Raw genomic sequence first — 19,067 nt, 5'->3', positions numbered from 1 at the left:
CACTTTTACCTGACGTGTACATTTATGGTAGCCTCGTGAGACCGTCCTGATCTCTTGATCTTGAGATAGAGAAAATTTGGAGCCGTTCGCCAAACGACCGACCAATCAGCGCTTTTGAGGCGGGTTTAGGTGTGACGTAACGAGAAGCGACTGTTCAGTCTAAACAACATGGCAGCTTCCACGGATGAGATGAGCGTAGCTATCGCACAAGTTTTATCCGAATTAGAAAGTATTCCTTCATTGAAAGAAGAGCAGAAAACGGCACTGGAGGCTTTTCTCGGAGGAAAAGATGTTTTTGCTCTTCTCCCGACTGGTTTCGGCAAGATCCGATTGGTTGATTTGGCCCGTCTATCACCAACATAGGTGGTGATAGACAGATGGTTTATCCAATCAGCTAACCAGTATTTTCGCCCCTTCTCAAAAGTTCTCCAACGGAAGGTTGCCAGATGGATATGCCGAGCAAATGCGAAGCAATCCATCCGGCGGAGTCAGGTTACATTTATGGTGTCAAATTAAGAAAAAGGTCCTGCTACTATTTTGTTTGCCTCATAAAAAATCACCGACAGGAGTACATACTTTGCCCTCATCAATGTTTACGACTACGTCACTGGTTGGAGACATACAGTACATGCACAAGAGGTAAACACAATAACTAAACAAACTTGTATTTACTAATCTAATCAAATACACTAGCCCTGCAATAGTATACTACCCTGTGAAGCATGTTATGTTGAATCTTTGTTGATATAAGAAATATGGAATTAGTCCTGTGTTAATGTATGAGCACGTACTGTGCTTTGCGGTGTTGTGGACGGCATTACATTGCTGTTTGTCACTGATCTGAATGTTACCCTGGCACTAGTCTCGCATTGCCTGACCTATCGCCTCGACGCTGTGGAGTAAGGTCTGGCTACACCACAGAAACGTAATGGGATAGGAGAAAAAAATGCTCTGCGTTGTTTGCATTTCAACAACCGAGAGGATTTCTCATAAAATATTGAATCAACTTAACTGTTCACACAATACAATAACATGAGCTATTTAAATTAGCTGGATACATGGTTAAACATAATTTGCTCTCACCATTGTATCGCCGTGTGTATTTTGTCCAAAGCAATCCCCACCAATCGGTCCCAAAACGTCCCAGTTAGGATGTAAATGCCGTAAGCATATTCTTTGTAAATCTTTACATCATTCCCCGAAAGAACCAAGCAGGCCTGCTTTGTTGCACCAACCAAATGTTCTTAAAAACTTGCCATTTTCAGCCTGTAGCTTCCTAGCTCAAAGTTTGTTATTGTTTGAGGACGCGAAGGGATTTCAAGAGCAACAACACGCGCCAGATGTTAGGCAGTTATCCTGACCTTATAACCTGAAGTCTGAAGATTACTTGCAACAAGTAATTATCTGGATCTCCTCACACAGTAGTTATATTTCAGGCAATGCAATGAAAACTTTTACGTAACCATCCCATTATATATTCTTCTCAGTTGTTTGTGCCCCCTCATTTAACTTTATTAAAGAATTGATTTAAAAAAATACTTATAATATATACTTATAAATCACTAAACGGTTTAGGGCCAAAATACATTTCTGATCTGCTACTGCACTATGAACCCCCCAGACCTCTCAGGTCGTCTGGGACAGGTCTACTTGTTGTCCCCAGAGTCAGAACTAAACAGGGGGAAGCAGCGTTTAGTTTTTATGCTCCACATATCTGGAACAAACTCCCAGAAATCTGCTGCAACTCTCAGTTATTTTAAATCAAGGCTGAAGACCTATCTTTTTGATGTTGCCTTTTTTTAAATAATTGTTCATGTCTTCTACTGAAGTTGCATTGTTGAAACTGTATGACAATCTATATAAGCTCATGAAGAGAATGAAAAACTAAGACCGGTGGGAACGGCAAGGATTGTGCTTGGATTACGTGTATAGAGCAACGGCTTATACTGTACATTGTCCCATACTCTCAGCCTAAAATCTCAGATTTTATCTGCTTTTATATGTTTAACTGTTTCTTTAATGTTTAATTTCTTATACTGCACTGTAACCTTTATTCTCCTATTCTATCTGTCTTTAATGTTTTTAATCATTTTTGTATTTATTTATGTAAAGCACTTTGAATTGCCCTGTTGCTGAAATGTGCTATACAAATAAAGCTGCCTTGTTTTTATATGGTGAAAATGACACACCTTTTTGTTGTTGTTCTTTTGTAATTTCCCATTTATATAATCCCAATATTAAAGTTAGACAGGGAGTTCAAATTTTGTAATTGAAGTTGCGACCGAATTTTAATGAATGCGGATGATCTGATTTGCTCGCTGTTCTCCTATGACATTTTACACACTGTAGCTACAAGTGTCACACTTTTGGTTTTTCCCCTCACAGATGAGAGGGGGTTTTCAATCTGGAACCCGACTTTATGGATCATTGGTTCAAAATGGGTCATAATAAGGCAGGGAACCTACATGTGATTTTGTTTAATAATACACATTGCGTTGTCATGAAAAGTTCATCACTGACATGATATAGCTGCTATGAAACTGACACTATTGTAAGCTCGGCTATGACGCTATTAGCACTGCCAGACAAAACAATGGGAAGGAAGCAAAGGTCCTCACAGGTCAACTGGGTTCCTAGAAACCAAGACTCAACTTGGGACACCAGTCAAGCTCAAAGTCAAAATTATTTATTGCACCTATTGCAGAGGGCCTTGGGTCTGTGGGCCCTATCTTGCACCCGGCGCTAGTTTAAGACTGACGAAGTTGTCAGTTTCCTGTCCAGCGCCCACGTCGTTTAAATAGCAAATGCACCTGCGCCCATCTTTGCGCCCATGGGCGTGCTAGTCTTAAGGGAGGTGTGTTCAAGTGAATTATTGGTCTATTGCTATCTTGAGGCAGTGGGAAGTGATCGTGCCATTGACCAACAAAAACCTGGTCTAAAGTCAATACAGTGAATTAGTAAAATGTGCCTAGACTCGTGCACAGCGCGCACACACAATGCTTGTTACACACACACACACACACACACACACACACATACACACACACACACACACACACACACAGGGAAGCGCAGCAGCACACAAACATGCAAAAGATTACAAATAAAAACATTACGGTGCGCCATCATCCGCCATCATAATAGCAATGTGCCAAGGTCCAAACGTGCCTGGTTTTTAAAAGGAATGGGAGATGACCCTCTGATTGGTTTATTGCATGTTACGCCCAAAACACACCTATGAATTAATGAAGACACTAAGTACAACCCTTTTGAACCATGCGCCCGGCGCACGGACCCTTTTTTTCTGCCGTGAAACTACCAAAAGTGGATTTGGACACGCCCTAAACGCACCTGTGCCAGGCGCTTCACGTTAAAATAGGGCCCCGTGTGTGTGAGTGGATCCGTGCGCGCTGTCTTGTCAGCTCCAATCATGTGGTGCATCATATAGCGTCAAGCCTCTTTCAGAAGGGGTCTAATTAAGGTTTGGATTTGGGTGGGTTTTCCACAGGTCTTTTATAGAGCAGGTCCAAATGTCTGGGCACATGTCACACAGTCCAATAAAAATAGTTCACTTGACCGAGATTTCGGGATACTCTTCAGTTGAGCCACAAATTGTCAGTTATTTTGTTAAAACAAGTACCATAATTGAAGTATGTTGGGTTATGTTATGTTGTGATTGTAGGATGCACATGCATGTCAGTTTGATAACACTGTTATGAATAGCTGCATGCATCTGTTTTCCTTCTAAATGAGATTTCACTGTGTTTTGTTGACATTGTTTTCTATGCAGGTATTAGGAGTGTTGTTGCTTTGGATGTGATTGTCCATGTGTGTGTGTGAATATGATGTCACGCATATGATGTTGCATTACTATGACACATCATCAGCTCGCTCTCCCTGTGTCTGTGCGTTCTCTCTCCCTCGACCTCCATCCCACTTTCTCTTTGTATACCTCTCTATTCACTCTCTCCCCTTTTTTGGTCTCAGCCTCTCAGTCTCTCTCATAACCGGTTTGAAGTCTACCAGTAGGGGTGTGTGTGTGGGAGAGGACGCCCTGCATCCTGCAGCTCTTTGTATTGAAAATGAGTATTATATTTTTCAAAAGGCCAGCAGGCAGTCAGCGCCTACGTGTGTATATTCTTTTATTTTTATTTTTCAACAGAGGAAAGCAGACAGGGTGCAGACACAACAGAATAACACCACAGATGATAAAGCAGCCAGGAATCGGATCCACATGTACATAAAGACAGTGAGGCATGAGATTCCTCAGATTCTTAGCTGTTCAAATGCCCAGACAATTTGGAAAGAAAAAAAAACCTGCATTATTTATTTATGAGAAAGTTACTCCCAAGCTGGCAGGATTGCATAAGAGAGATTGTTTTATTTATTTACTTATGTATTCATTTGATAAGGACAATACAGAAGACTTTAACATATTTTGTTGTTGTTTACGCCATTGTTTCAGTTGTGTATTATGACTGATAATACCTAATGATAACATGTATAATGGTCCCAAGATAAATCTGAGATCATCTTGATATTGCTCATGGGGTAGAAAAGAAGAAAACAAAAACCAAGTTCTGTTACACAAATTAGTATTTTTCTTTTTGGGATGTTTCACCCCAAGCACACATTTTATCATTCTGGGCAGAAATCTGTGAGATCACAGAAATACCTTTGAAGATGCAACTCTATGCCCTGTAAAACATAATGTTTGGATTTTTTTCCTTTGAGGTTATTGGAGGCTGCGCAGACCTCTTTATATTGAGTTGCCTCTGCTGCTAGTCTAAATTTCATTTCAAATATCAAATGCTTCTATAAACCTACAAAATAAAACAGACCCTGTATGTCTTCACCAGCATTAAAAAGAGCAAAGATTTTAGAGTGAAATAAATCAATTTCAATGGAATGGACCTGGTTACCAGGGCAGAGTAAACTGGGTTAAATAGCCAAATAGAGGAAGTTATCGTATTAGCTGTGTTGAACTTGTATCATCGTCTTGTCTAGTTAGCAACCAAAGGAGCTTAAAGCTATGTTGGAGCGGTGTTATGGCTGGCATGGTACCGTTTAGCTGCGCAGCTACAGTAGGTCACAACAGAAGTATCCCTTCAGGTAGTCATTACATCACCAAGCGTCCAGCACCACGTATAAGCAGTTAGAACAAAGTGTCCACAATCATCCAGAGAAATAAAGATAACACATTAACATGCAAGTGGATGTATATGAGCCAACAGATGATGCGTGTACACAGGCTGTATGCAGATGGAGGCGGATCTAATGCTCTTTTATGCCTCACAAAAACATAAACACACACACGCAGGTGTATCTCACATGACAACATGTATGACTGAGCCGCATGGTTGAGCGCACTGTATGGTTCCTGGACCTATATACTAAGTCTAGTATGGATGTGTTATTATTTGATTTACTATAGATAGACGGAAATGAAGAAGATAGGTGGAAAAGAAAGAAGAAGAAAAAAAAGTGTAAATGTGTGTGTATGCATGTGTGTATGCATCTGTGCCTGTGTATGCATGGGTATATGTGAGCTGTAGGTCGGTAGATATACGGTGTATGTCTATGTAAGGAAGAATTGTGTTGAATTGTTTTGTATTTAACTAAAGGATAAAAATAGAGAAAGGGGGTAGGACTAGAAAAGTTTGTTTATGAACTTCTTCCTATGGGAATTTCTTATTTGAATTACTTACAATTTTGGTAGATTGTGCTCAGAAGTTCATGTCCTTATTTATCTGTCATTTTAATTTATGTTTAATATATGTATGTATGTGTATATATATATATATATATATTTTTTTTTTACATGTTCAAAATAAACTAGTACTACTACTACTACCACTCTAGCATTAAATCAAATACAAATAGCAAATGTAGCATTTCCTCCTAAAGCCGTTGGTGTGCTGGTGTTTGTGTGATTACGTAACTGCTGCCTCTGTCCCTGTTGTGTTTATGAATGCATGGATATTTTTCCCTCTATTACCCTAATTAGAGTGGTTACTTTGGCATGCAGCTCGAAGGGGGGATGAAAAAACACACACACACCTTGAAGTCTCTCTCGTCCTTTTCTCTTTCCTTTTAACCACGCCACTCACTCTTTCACTGTTTATCAGTGTACTTTTCTTAGCTTGATTTCAATAATACATCAAGGTTATGCATATTTCAGTGGCTTCGTGTAATACACTCGTGACACGCACTCCTCACTACACGTGTACAGTATACAAGTTCCCGTGCTGCTGCAGGGGGAAGCCCTCCGAAGAAAGACTTGCAGGGTCTCCCCCTCCTCATATACGTCAGCAGCGGGGCCTCATGATAAGACTCCAGTCCTTAGAGACAGTGGGGAGGGAGAAATACGCGGGGATGGATGGATAGATACATCAAGGTATCTTAGATCAGAGGACAAGGTGCGATAGAGCCGGAGAAAAACAGAGGTATTGCGTAAATCTTTGCGAATCGTTTCTCGACTTTGTTGTTTTTTTCTTCTTCATTACTTTTGAAGACGTCTTCGATGTCTGTTGTGTTTCTGCCCTGCACTTCTCGAGAGATCACTTGTCCATCGAAGAGTGCGGGCAGGACGTAGACATGATTTTCCTTTCAGTTTCTTTCAGTTATTTTTGTTGTTGTAGGTGCTGTAGTTGTTCTTTGTGTGTTCAGCCATTTTTGCTCTTGCTGCTCACACTACCTTTTACCATAATGTACATTCACCGATATTAATGAAACTGAAACCAAACATGACACACCTAAATGATTGTTAACATGAGGATATACTTCTCTAAACTACATAAAGTGTGCTATATTTAAAAATAAGGATTAAGAAAAGGCTAATTCAAGTTACTTCTTCTCCTGTAAAATTTAATGTGTCTAATTGGATGTCTGGTTTTCCAAAAAATATTTAGTATTTCAAATGAAAACCCATCCCTTTTGTGTGTTCCCAACGAATATCCTCTTTCCTCTTCTGTTCTTCAAAAATCCCATCTAGTAGGATCTTGTAATAATCGCTGATGAGACAAGCAGGAAGAAAAGGCTGGATGATGAAAGCGTAGGAGTTAGTGTGGAGGGGGGTAGGGGGATGATGGGATTGGGGGATGGGGAAGTGGCTGGGACAGCCACGGAATGTAAGGCATGGAGTTTAGGATGACATATGACTATTGATTATCTGTGGGAAGCACACACATTCCTGTTGATTTAGACTGGTGGCAATACGTATTGTATAAATTAATTAAATACAGTGCCAAGAGAGATGCTTTCTTCCCTAGATATAACACCGTCTAAAGTTGCAAGCTCGGAAGTGACTTGTGTTGTGTAATAAAACCAGAGCGAGCACACACAGTCAAATACTTTGCTTCTCTGAGCCCAAATGGGCTTCTGAGGGTTGGTATAGAGGAAATTGAGCAACCAGGCTTTCAGGCTTTTGTCCAAGCAGCTGAGAGTGGTCTGAAACCGGAGCCAATATAGCAAAAGCCTCATGGGAGCCATTTTGGGGCCAAGGCTAGGGTAAAGAGGATATGAGCTCCAACTCTGTACATGACGGAAAGGCATGAGGGGGAGAGACAGACAGGTGGGAGAGACAGACGGGGTTCGGAGGCCTGTGTGCTGCGGAGCTTGATCTGTCTGCTCGCTTTTGCTCACAGCTGAGAATGAATGGACGCACACACACACACACACACACACACACACACGCACACACACAGAAAGCATTTAACTCCTGTAATGAGTTCAGCGGGTCCTCAGGATGGACATTACTTTCGATAATGTAATGTCCTATTCCACAGACAGATAACGGGAAAGTGTGATTTAGCGCGGCTGGGGCCTCATGTAAACCCTGTCTGTATTAATCGCCCCTTTAGGAAGCCCTCGCTTTAGTATTGCTACATGACAATCAAGATGCAAACTATCCTCTGAATAAACTTAGTTCACCACTTTTGAACGGAGCCCACGACTGTCTCCATTGTCCCTTCTGTTTCAAGACTTCAATGACTCCTTAATTGGCTTTCGGGGACACGGCTCGGCTGCCAAGGGTCTTGAAGGAGAACATCAACCTTTTGGCAAATTATTATTTTGATCGGCTTAGCCTTGTGTGACGAGAAAGTTGGCAGCAGCCTCACATTTGTGTGCCCAGCATTTATTCGGCTTGTTCCAGCGTAGCTGATGCTTTGGAGTGATCTGTGAACTGCACACGATAGCTCTAGGGCAATGCTGTTCAATAAAAGGCTGCATTGCTGGCAGTGTGTTTACAACAAATTGTATTGTATCTTGTGACATTAATCAAAGAGAACAGTTGCCAAAAGATTGGTTGACTGAACTTTAAACATTTTCTAACCCAGCTGAGAGTCTGTCATCCTTAAGATCATTGTGAAAACGATTGCAGCTTTTGTTATTTTAGTAGATTGAGCCATGTGGTGTCTTGACAAAGTGCTTAAGAAACAGAGTACTGGCAATTCAAGTTAGGGAAGATGGATTTGTGTCTGGGGGAGGCCTGATGTTTCATATCTGATCTGATTTTGCTAACATTGCTACTTTGCCCTTGTTTTTAGTTGTGACAGCAGTAATATTGGGTTTATGGATTGCTCGTGCGATGGCAGCAACAACAACTATAACACCTGCATGGGCCTGACTGCTGCATCAATCTGTGTTTCCTTTAGCTGGTAAAGCAGAGGTCTCTGATCTCCAGGTAAATGAGTTTAGTTGGAAACTTGTTGAATTGAATCATCATTTACTGCATGTAAACATGCATTAACTTTTTTTAAAGGTGCAATATGTAATGCTGACAGCTAGTGTTTAAAATCGTTACTGCAGTACAAATTCAAAATAGTGGAGAGAGTCGTCTCCCCCAGCCCCCTCCTCCCCAGACTCAAAGTTCACGGAGGTTGCCAGGCTGAGACCGCAGCATGCATAGTCTCGCTTTGCCAGACCCTCCTCCAAAGCACGCTGAAGGAGCGGTCCACAGCAGTGTTGCTAGACGCTTGTCTCACATAGCCAGACATTACTTCACAGCACAGCGGAGTAGATCTAACGTTAGATGCTGGCTATATTGACAGCCATAGAAGCCTGTCCTCCGGTAACATTAGCAGGGTTAGCATGGCGGCGTTAGCCAGGACCAGTCGGGATCACTTTATTGGCTGTGTCTCAATTTTTGTATTTTTTTTTGCGAGTAACCAACTTGGATACTCTAGCTATACTGTATAATTCAATGTTAGTACACGAATGTTGAAATTACATAAAATGCCCGTCCCTTGTAGCCGTGATAAATTAGCCTGAAGCTAATGCTTACATGCTAAGGAGGAAATTAGCCAACTCTGCGTCCTTTTGGGCTCTGAGCTGTCTCCATCTTTCAAATACATCTCCAATATTTACCCGGGGTTTGTTAAGTCTCTGGTTAGAAACATGCCGTTTTTTTTTTTTTTTTTAGGTCTGGTAGAATCTATCTCCGTTGATCCTGTTTGTTTGTTTGCTGCTTTCATGGCTGTCCTAACGTTACAGCTGTAGCACGCTGGGTTTATGCTTTTACAGGTGTATCTGGCAACCCGGCCTGGCTGTCAAACTGGGCCGTTGATAACAACACACAGGCCAACACACAAACAGAAATTCCGTCACGGAAGGGAAATTTCAAATGGAGAAAATACTGGCATTAGCATTGTTGTCAGAAAAGATAATATTTCAACTTAGCATGTTGCCTTAATATCTGATGACGCGTTGGGGTCATTTTTGGATTCATTACAGTCAATATATTACATATTGGCCCTTTTAATTTCGTACATTAAAATGAATCATAATTATTGACCCAGTTACCGGGTAATACAAACAACCAAACTAGAGAATACAGTAAGTGGGCCACAGTTAGGACAACTGGATCAGGAAGAGTGTTTAGATTATAACTTTCATATGTATGCACACAAAGATGAAGGGATTAGGTCAGATTGTTGGGAGATTGGGTTGCCTAACCCTCCCGAAGCATCGTTTATGCTAACTACGTCACATAATGTACACAGGGATGGGTGAGTAGCATTATCCAAAGTGGAAGCATTAACCTTGTAATTAAATATGTAAGCTGTTTTTAACATACATTACGTCATAAAAACTTTGTTTTTTTTCATTTTTTATTATTTATTAATAAACCTTTTAAATATAAAACAACCTGACTAACCAGTGTATTTTAGTTTTACCACTGGCTTACATTTGTTCTGTGCAGTGACTTCTGCTCCCTCTCCTTAGTTTCCAGTAGTAATAAAAGCAGCACTGGTCGTTCAAAAGCGTTTTATTGGTTTCCCTGTGGCCGTATGGAGGGCAGGAGTGAGCGATCCACCAGGAACACATGGATATCTTTCCTGACTGTGTTGCCCTGCCCAAACTCGGTGTGTCTGAATGTCATGCCACGTTTTCTGTGACCACGTTTAACTGATGACATTCTCGTCCCATCAGCTGTCTCATCTAAATGAAACCCGGGGGACTTGACTCGAGATGGGAGCTTTTGAATCTCTTTTTTTTTTTTTTTTTCTCTCCATCCAGATATCAATTACTGTCAAGTTTCTGGCAGGTTCCTCTGATGGTGTAAATGTCAGCAGGGTCTACCGGCATGGACCGACAGCGAAGCTGCTCAGGATCCAAATGCACAGCACCAAACTCTACCCCAGCATTAACCTCCGTCCTTTACTTCTTCTCTCTGTGATTTTCTACCTCTTTCTCCGTCCAGCTCTCTGTTTCCCCTTCTCTCACTAAAACACTCTTCATTAAATATAGTGTATGTATTTATGATCAATCATCCAGGCAGCACGGGAGTTTAAATTGATTGTCAATTTAAATTGCCTATAAAGACGTTGACGTGGCACAGAAGCAGCAGCAGTTGAACCGTGACAAATACGATGAACAAAATATGAAGGATAATGTTGATTATGAGTAAATGCATAAACAAACAATTTTAAAAAAAGACAACTTTTCAGTTTTCCTTCACTTAAGCTTTATTATTATGTTATAACATGAAGGAAAAAGAATCCATCGTCTTGGCAAATATTGGGTGCATTTTGCCAGTGTTGGATGTTGTGTGTATGTGTATACAGGAAGATGGTGTGATGTATGTGTGGTGTAGCCAAACCTTACTCCGCAAAGCTGTGGAGATAGGTCTGGCAATGCACTGGCACAGCAGGCTGGCTCCTGAACAGACAAAGATTACAGCTCCAGACCAGAGTCTACTATCCCCAAATCTTGTAAAATCTAATAAAATGATCTGGATCTGATTTCAAAATGGCTCATCTGGTCCCAATAAGAAATTGCATGGCCTAAATCCGGTCTGTCACAAAAACACAACTAATCTAAACTTTTGTTTTTATTGAATTGATAATTTAAGGAGCCATTTTGAGTGTATTCATTATATCTATTCAGCCCAACAGATATCATATTAAAAAAAAGAAAAGAAAAAAAAATAGGGCTATATATATATTTTTATATTTTTTTACTGAAAACAAAAGCATGTTAGTATACTACATAGTGTATTAGAGGAATTTCATGGAATAACTAATACATAAACCAAAATAATACATACTACTGATGATCGATCCTTGTGTTTCTGTCGCTTACACTCACGGAAGGTATGGGCTAATACATTTTTCATTCTATTTTCATTATCTACTGCTGCTGACTGCATGGTGATGCATGAAACATCGCGGTGCGTGCGCGCCCGGCTTGGATCTTCATGGCTTTTTCGCGCGCATGTGTGCGTCTCCTACTGTGCGCTACATCCCTATAGCCGGCATCAAGTCACGTGTCAGGACTCCCGGGTCCTGGGCCAAGTTTGTCGGTTTCAGATCAGCCACGGAGCATCAGCACACAGAGAGCCACACGGCCCGACCCTCCCGCGCGCATCTCCGCTCCACGCTGCGTAACCAACACCTCAGCGAGGATGGACGGATGGATGCAATGGATTGTGGATAGATGTTAACCGAACGCGCCAATGAAGACCACTTCAAGTGATTCTTTGATTACTTCCAGTGATTTATGCTCTCGGATTACCTTTTGATCTGTTAAAAAAAAAAAAAAAGAAAAAAAGAAGAAAGAAGATTTGAAGAGAGGAAAGACAGGAAGGAAAGCTCCGGGCTGCTGGGAAAGGCTGGGTGCGCTGGAAACACGGAAAGTCACGGATCATGCTTATGGGAACTTCCGATTCCGTCTCGATAAGGTAGGCTATTTGAAAAGTATAAAGTTGTTCTGTCTGCCTGTACTGTTTAAATAAACATCGAGGATCCACTTTTTAATGGCGAAAAAAAACCCAAAACACAGGTGATGGGCGCTCCATTCCATCAGGCGTGTTTTATTTCACCGTTTGAAATGCGTAAGTACTTTTTTTTTTTTTTTTTAGCAGCTATCCTAATCAGAGCATGTTTAAAATGTTTCCTTCTTTGTCGTACAGCCCCTTCAGGAGAGCATGCAACTGCCTCAGATGCGCTTTTTTCACACGTAACGGCAAACGATGGACAACAAAGCCCATTAAAAAGCCCTTAAAAGAGAAAAGTCTGTTAGCTGGATTATATTGACTAATGTTTGCTATTATGCTATAATACTTATAATAATCAGGATTAGTGTGGCATTTCATGTGTGTGTGTGCGTTTTTTTCTTCCTTTTTGCGCATTCCCTGCCCACCATTGCGTGGTGTGTGCTAAAAACCTCCAGTAGACCGGAGACAGAGCAGTCCATCTGTTCAATCACATAGCAACAGGAAGAGGAGGGAGACAGAGTAAAAAAAAAACACACACTATTTTCACAATATCACAATATGATTCTATGGCAGGGATGTATAACTTATTTGTAATTGGATCCATATGTTTGTGTTTCTAATTCAATTGTGTCATTGAAACAGCAGATCAATCTGTGGTGCTCAATCATCAGTATCCATGGTTGCTGTATGTTAACACACATTGGTCATTCGTGTCTGGCTTGATTGGAAGCAAGTACTTTTGATGTTGACGGATTGGAGGAGGAAACAGTCAGAGTCAGAGTGTTTATTTGGCTCATTATGTGATCCGTCTCCAAAATGCTCTCTGCTAAGTTGATCCCTCTCTCTCTCTCTCTCTCTCTCTCTTCCACCCTCTTCTTTTTCTGTCACTGTTTCTCTGCTAGGGCTGCACGATACGAGGAACCTATGCGATAACGTTGTTGAATATCGAGATAACGATATCACTTGCAATAAACAAACAGATATTAAAGTGAACTCAGTTCTGCCTTTCTGCTGCTTTCAGTTGTTCGAACAAACTGCTTTTTTAATTTAAAACAAATGAAAGGAAATCATTTCCAACATTTCGTTTTTTTTGAACAAATTGAACATTGAATCATAAAAGGCACCACTAAAAAAAGAAGTGGACTACTCATCTTTTCTTTCGACTAACAAAAAACAGCTCTGTGTGTCTTTCGCGATATGTCGCAGCCTTTGGCGATGTCTATATTGCGACAGTTGATATTGCGACTATGATAAAAAAAACGATACATTGTGCAGCCCTTTTCTCTGCAGTCTTTGCAAGTGTTCTTTCCTCTTCTACGTCTCTGCCTCTTACACCACAAGGTTGTCCATTTTGTCCCCATCCCCCACTCTCCACCCCTCTCTAACCCCTGTTCCTCTGACCTTCCTTCAGAGTGGCTCTGCCTGATGCTCTATCATGACTGATGGCGAGGGGAGAGCGCGCTTTCAGTACGCAGAGTGCCCGGAGGCCCAGGTGCGGGAGGAGGTGCGGGAGGAGGTGAGGCTTGCTATACCGACGCCCTACAGGAATGACGCCCCGGGTCAGGATGTTGACCCTGGAGGAGGCCATGATGAGGAGGAAGAGGAGGAGGTGGAGAAGAGGAGCGGGGGGAGGAGGAGGAGGAGAAGCGCTACTGGTCGGGGCGATGGAGCAGAATGGAGTCCCGAGGTTCAGGAGCATGAAGACCAGGAACCGGAAGTGGAAGTTGGACCAACATTGGGAGTTCGCATCAGGGCTCCTATTCGGGATCCAGACTGCGTTTCGGAGGAGGATCAGCAGCAGCAGCAGCCGTACCCGGTCCTGGCCCCCATGGCCTTCTTCTGCTTAAAGCAAACAACAAGGCCTCGCAACTGGTGTCTTCGCGTCGTCTGTAACCCATATCCTTTCATATGCTGGAAACCTAACTCTAAGTCTGACACCTGGTAAGACCCAATATGTCCTCACTCCTGTATGTGTGAGCGTTGCGAAGCTTGCACACATCCCTTGAATAGAAAGGTATGTGATTTATATGCTTTTAAGTCTAAAACATAGTGCTGTAGTCAGCTGTTGTGAATCAGTGCAGCTTTGCTCGTAAAGCTTTGTTCTAACCATGTAAATGTAACAACTTGCCTGGTCCTATGAGACTAAACAAGCACCAGTAGCAGGCTCCACACTTGTGAAATTTGACAGGCCATTTGTCCAAACCACTAAGGGTTGATTCTCCTTAGGATGCCGTTGTTTGGGCATATGAGATGAGTGTGGCTGTACATGTAGGAATGACCGGTCTTGCTGCAGCTGTCTTGAGCTCATCTTCATTGGGGAATAAAGTTGATGTTAATTTGACTTTTGGCAGTTTCTGTCCTGCGCTGGCTTGAGATTTGGTTGGTTTATATTTGAATCTTGTGTACTGATGTGTGGTATAAGGCAGTGGTTCTCGACCTTTTTTCAATAATGCACCCCCATGAAATATTTTTTCATCCAAGTACCCCCTGATCGGGGCGCCCAGATAGCTCAGTTGCTAAAGCCGGTGCCCATATATAGAGGTTTACTCCTCGACGCAGTAGCCCGGGTTCAACTCCGACCTGCGGCCCTTTGCTGCATATCATTCCCCGTCTCCCTACCCTTTAATGTCTTCAGCTGTCCTGTCAATTAAAGGCCTAAAATAGCCAAAACATAATCTTAAAAAAAAAATAAAAATAAAATGTTTAGAATCACTAAAACTTTTCATTATTAAAGTGTATAATTATTTTAGGAATTATGCATCACTAATATTTTTTAAATAAACATTTAAAAAAAAAAATCTCCCGTACCCCCTGCAGTACTCCACTGGTATAAGGCACCCAATCCACAGTGAGTTGATCATCCCATTGACCAAACCACATTGATGTTGCAGGGTTAAAGAGGCAGGGTGGCCTTAATAGGACCACTAACAGAGCTTTTAGGCTGTCAAAAGTACATTCACATTCACATTAAAGTAAATTTGGCTTTATTTGTGCAAATTTGACCAGTGTTAATCAGTGTGTTTAGACTGTTTTGGACACCTTTCTCAGGTGTCCATTATATTCTGTAGGAAATCCCAACACAGGAAATCATGCTCTTTTCTGGCCACATTTAGTAACATCTTTCCAATGGTCATGTATGTATATATTTTTACTAAGCATTGCTTGTTTTTGGTATACTTTACCTGGGTTCACTTCAGTGTAGACAGAAGTGCTGGGTTATATCACTCGAGTTGTTTTGCGATCAAATTCAAGTATAACTCTTACGTTTTAAGTTACCCATTATTAAGCACGCTGTACAGATTAAATACTATCTTTGAGGTGACAGTATCTGTTTCCTGGCAACCATTTTGAGCTAAAAATCATTCATTTTAGCATGGGGATGCCAAATAGTCCACGTGAAATCAGCTTCTAGCTACTCAATGTTTTTTAGTATCTATTATTTACCCCTGAGCCTAACATCCCACCTGGATCATTTTCATCTGTGGGATGTTTTAGCACACTGGAGCCAAAAAAGGACAGAATGTGCATCCAAATTCAAGCACTTTATAAAAATAATTTGTAGATGAACCACTGCAATATTTTTGCATGCCTGATGCGGGGAAGTGGGTGGTGTAAAAACAACATCAGGCCCTGGGTTACATTTATCGGCTAAGTACAATCCTGTGTACCTGGAATCTATTGTACAGGCTACTGAGTGTCTAAAAATACAAAATTATAAAATGCAAATTGGACTTATTTTTATTCTCTTCATATCTTCCCTTTGTCTTCTGGTGTTGTGGGTAGATTATAGCGGCAGTAGACTTTGACTTGCTGCATCCAGATGATTTTGTAACAGTACTGCATGATGCTTTGGTATGTGTGTGTGTGTGTGTGTGTGTGTGTGTGTGTGTGTGTGTGTGTGTGTGTGTGTACACAAGTCTATGGCAGGGGCAGCTCAGAGATGGAAGTGAACAGTTTCTTTTGGAGGGGAATCGTGTGAAGTTGTCGATAAATGCTGTAGACAGGTAGATACACAGTTATGCAGTCATGTAACTATTTCTTTACTACTGCTGTAGGAGGGGGAATTGAGGATTCATACCCCCATCCTCAGACCTCAGCCCGATCAGTGGATCAAAGCCACATGGATGCTCTGTCTAAATGGGTCAATGCGTTGCCAACTTTCCTTCACGACCCTTGAATATGAATATGGATCTGATGCTAGCTGGCTTTGGTTAACTGCTGTTTGTTTTTGTTTTTACCAGGGATGGAAATTGATTTAATGATATGTGCATCTCCAATAAGAAAAGAGTATCTGAGTGATCAGGCTGTGCTTAATCCCCTCTGTGATCCCCGATCGAGTTATAATAATAGAATATAGAGAATGAGTGATAGTGTGTCTTTCATTAGACCTTTCCTGTCTGTCAATTGCCCTGGTCTTTCAAACTCCATGACCTACAGTTAATAACTAAATTTTTTTGACAAACATTTCAAGCTAACGGACTTAATTAACTGAAAGTAACCCCGATGGCATAATCAGAAAAAGAGCCAGAGAAGACATTAAGCATCCGTTCTCTCCAGGATGAGTAAACTGATCTTAATGTGTAAAATGGTTTTGGGCTTTTTAAGGTTTAATTGGTGTCCTTGAGGAAAGGCCTAGTAGTTACACAGACCTTCTTAAAACTGGTGGACCTGGATCTACTCCATCAAATGTCCCAGAGCAAAACAAAGCATCTCTACCAGCTCACTTTGGGGATTAATACCACAGTGTTATATCCGTACTGTAGATACTAAAGAACCCAGGCATGGAAATAAAAAAGTCTTCTCTTGCAGAACAGAGGTACTCGCTGAAATTAAAACATTACACAATTCACGGAGGCTGCCCCTGCAGTATGAGCAGTATGGCCTAATCCACACATACACAGGTATTTTTTTAAACGTAGATTTATTCTATACATTTTGGCCTTTGTCCACACAAACTGCGGTTTAGGTCACTGAATGTAGATCTTTTGAAAAGTTCCTGCCACTTTGTTGTCGTGTAGACAGGGAAAACAGAGGTTTTGGCTTGTAACTAAAGGGTGTGCACTGTTATCTCTTTTGTCAGGTGTCATAAATGAAACGAAATTTCATACAATGGTGGACAACTTGTAGATGTTTACACATGAATTTAGAGTTACTCTTCCACTATATTGAGGCACAGAGGCATCCACATAATGCATTGCAGCCAGGTAGCTTTCCTGTAATAGCTTTTTGTCAGGCTTCTGATTGACCAGCAGCTTCTTCTTCTTATTTGCGTGATTGGCCTACATTGCTTTTTAAAACTGTACTTTGGACAGGATTTCTTTTTTGAGAATGAAGGCAGACCTGCACAGGCATTTTGTAAATGAAACAAATGAACATATTGTTGGCTGTTTTTTTAATGAATACAGCATAAAGTGGAAGGGATTCTGGCCAAGTCTGTTTCCTCTTATGTAGGTGCTTACATGCAAAAACTGATATTTCAAGGCTAGGACGAAGAATACTGGCATTGCTGTTTTTGAACTTGTTTTCATATGTTTTATTTCCAGGACAGAGAAGATGAAAATGAAGGTACAGGTTGTTTGACAGATGTTAGTGTTGCATTACATTAAGTCTTTTTTGTTCACAGCGCTGTAGCAGGGATAATACTGCAGTGACTGCTGAGGTACAGTAGATTATTACCATGAAGCAGATGCTCCTATAGGTCTGCACGTGTGCTTTTTTTCCTGCTTGTTTTTCATCAGATTTCAGATTTCCAGCTGATGGTATAAGGTCAGTCATTGTTTGGCGACAGCGTGGACTGTTTGTACCAAGATAGTGTGGCTAATTAATGAGACACACCGTCACATGCTTGGCATTGCATTACAACTGCTTGTTTAAATCTGGAACCAGGTTAGGTCATAAAAGAGCTGATCTCACTGGACAGCTCTCTGTGTTTTATTCCTCAGTGACTGTGTGTGTGTGTGGGGGGGGGGTTGCAGGACCCACTGTGTAAGCATTGCAGAGTTGGTGGTCCTCAGTGGGCTATATAAATATTATCCGCAGCATAAATGCTCTGCCACTCAACTACACAAAGGCATGCACACTTTGGGGAGAGAAGAGACAAAAAAAAATAAAGGACGTCTTTTTTTTTAATAAAGCCTTACCTAACCTAAAATGCTGGAGATTTGACAAACCAGTGATCAAACTGTTTTGAACACAATTTTATTATATAAATTCCACATTCCTGACAGGAATCTAATCTGTATTTGGGAAGCTTCTAATCACATGTGACAATAAAAACAGATCAACAGTTGCTCACAATTACCGGAATGGCATTTCAGCCAACAGCATTTCTCATTAATCATTAATCATGTTTATGAGGCTCATCATCATCAATCAACTGACCTGCTTTATTGTCTGTACATTAACATCTTAGGATGTCCAGAAAAATGCATATTTGCTCAAGCTGCAGTTACAGCAGCGAGCTAATTGATTTATATTATTTACTACTTTGCTCTTTACTCGTTCGCCATACAATACAAAAGATTAAAAAAAAAGGCTTTGATTTTTTTTTGTGGCTTTCATTTTAATCAAGACACAAAAAACACTTTAAGATGAAAGCCTCCTGAAAATATGTGTTAATAAATAAGTTTTATAATTGTGGAATTAATCGTTTTGTTAAATTCTGGTTCCATTCTCTTGGGGTTTTGAACTGTTTAGACGAAACAAGCAAAATGAAGACAACACCAAAGGCTCTGTGATCGTGTGATGGGGATCTTTCATTATTTCCAAATATTTTATAAGCAAAACAATCAATTCATGAATAGACAGTAACGCAGCAGATTAATCAATACTGAAATATTTAATAATA

The 19,067-nt window shown here is 40.9% G+C and overlaps 1 protein-coding gene across 4 annotated transcripts in view; it reads left to right on the top strand.

Annotated features, from left to right (window-relative positions):
- The first annotated feature begins 11,662 nt into the window (after positions 1 to 11,662).
- Positions 11,663 to 19,067, top strand: part of LOC120574112 (voltage-dependent T-type calcium channel subunit alpha-1H-like) — a 129,304-nt gene continuing 121,899 nt past the window's right edge. Inside the window, exons 1-2 of one of the 4 annotated variants that reach the window (XM_039824206.1) lie at positions 11,663 to 12,184; positions 13,632 to 14,116. In XM_039824206.1, coding sequence (XP_039680140.1) covers positions 13,656 to 14,116 — 461 coding nt within the window. In that variant the 5' untranslated portion in view covers positions 11,663 to 12,184; positions 13,632 to 13,655. The remainder of the gene's footprint in view (positions 12,185 to 13,631; positions 14,117 to 19,067) is intronic. The other 3 variants (XM_039824208.1, XM_039824204.1, XM_039824205.1) reach the window with 3 other exon arrangements.

Source organism: Perca fluviatilis, chromosome 15 (genome assembly GCF_010015445.1).
Source record: "Perca fluviatilis chromosome 15, GENO_Pfluv_1.0, whole genome shotgun sequence".
Classification (NCBI taxonomy): Eukaryota; Metazoa; Chordata; class Actinopteri; order Perciformes; family Percidae; genus Perca; species Perca fluviatilis.
The sequence above is the reverse complement of the archived record's forward strand: the minus strand, read 5'-3'. Positions and strand labels throughout refer to the sequence as shown.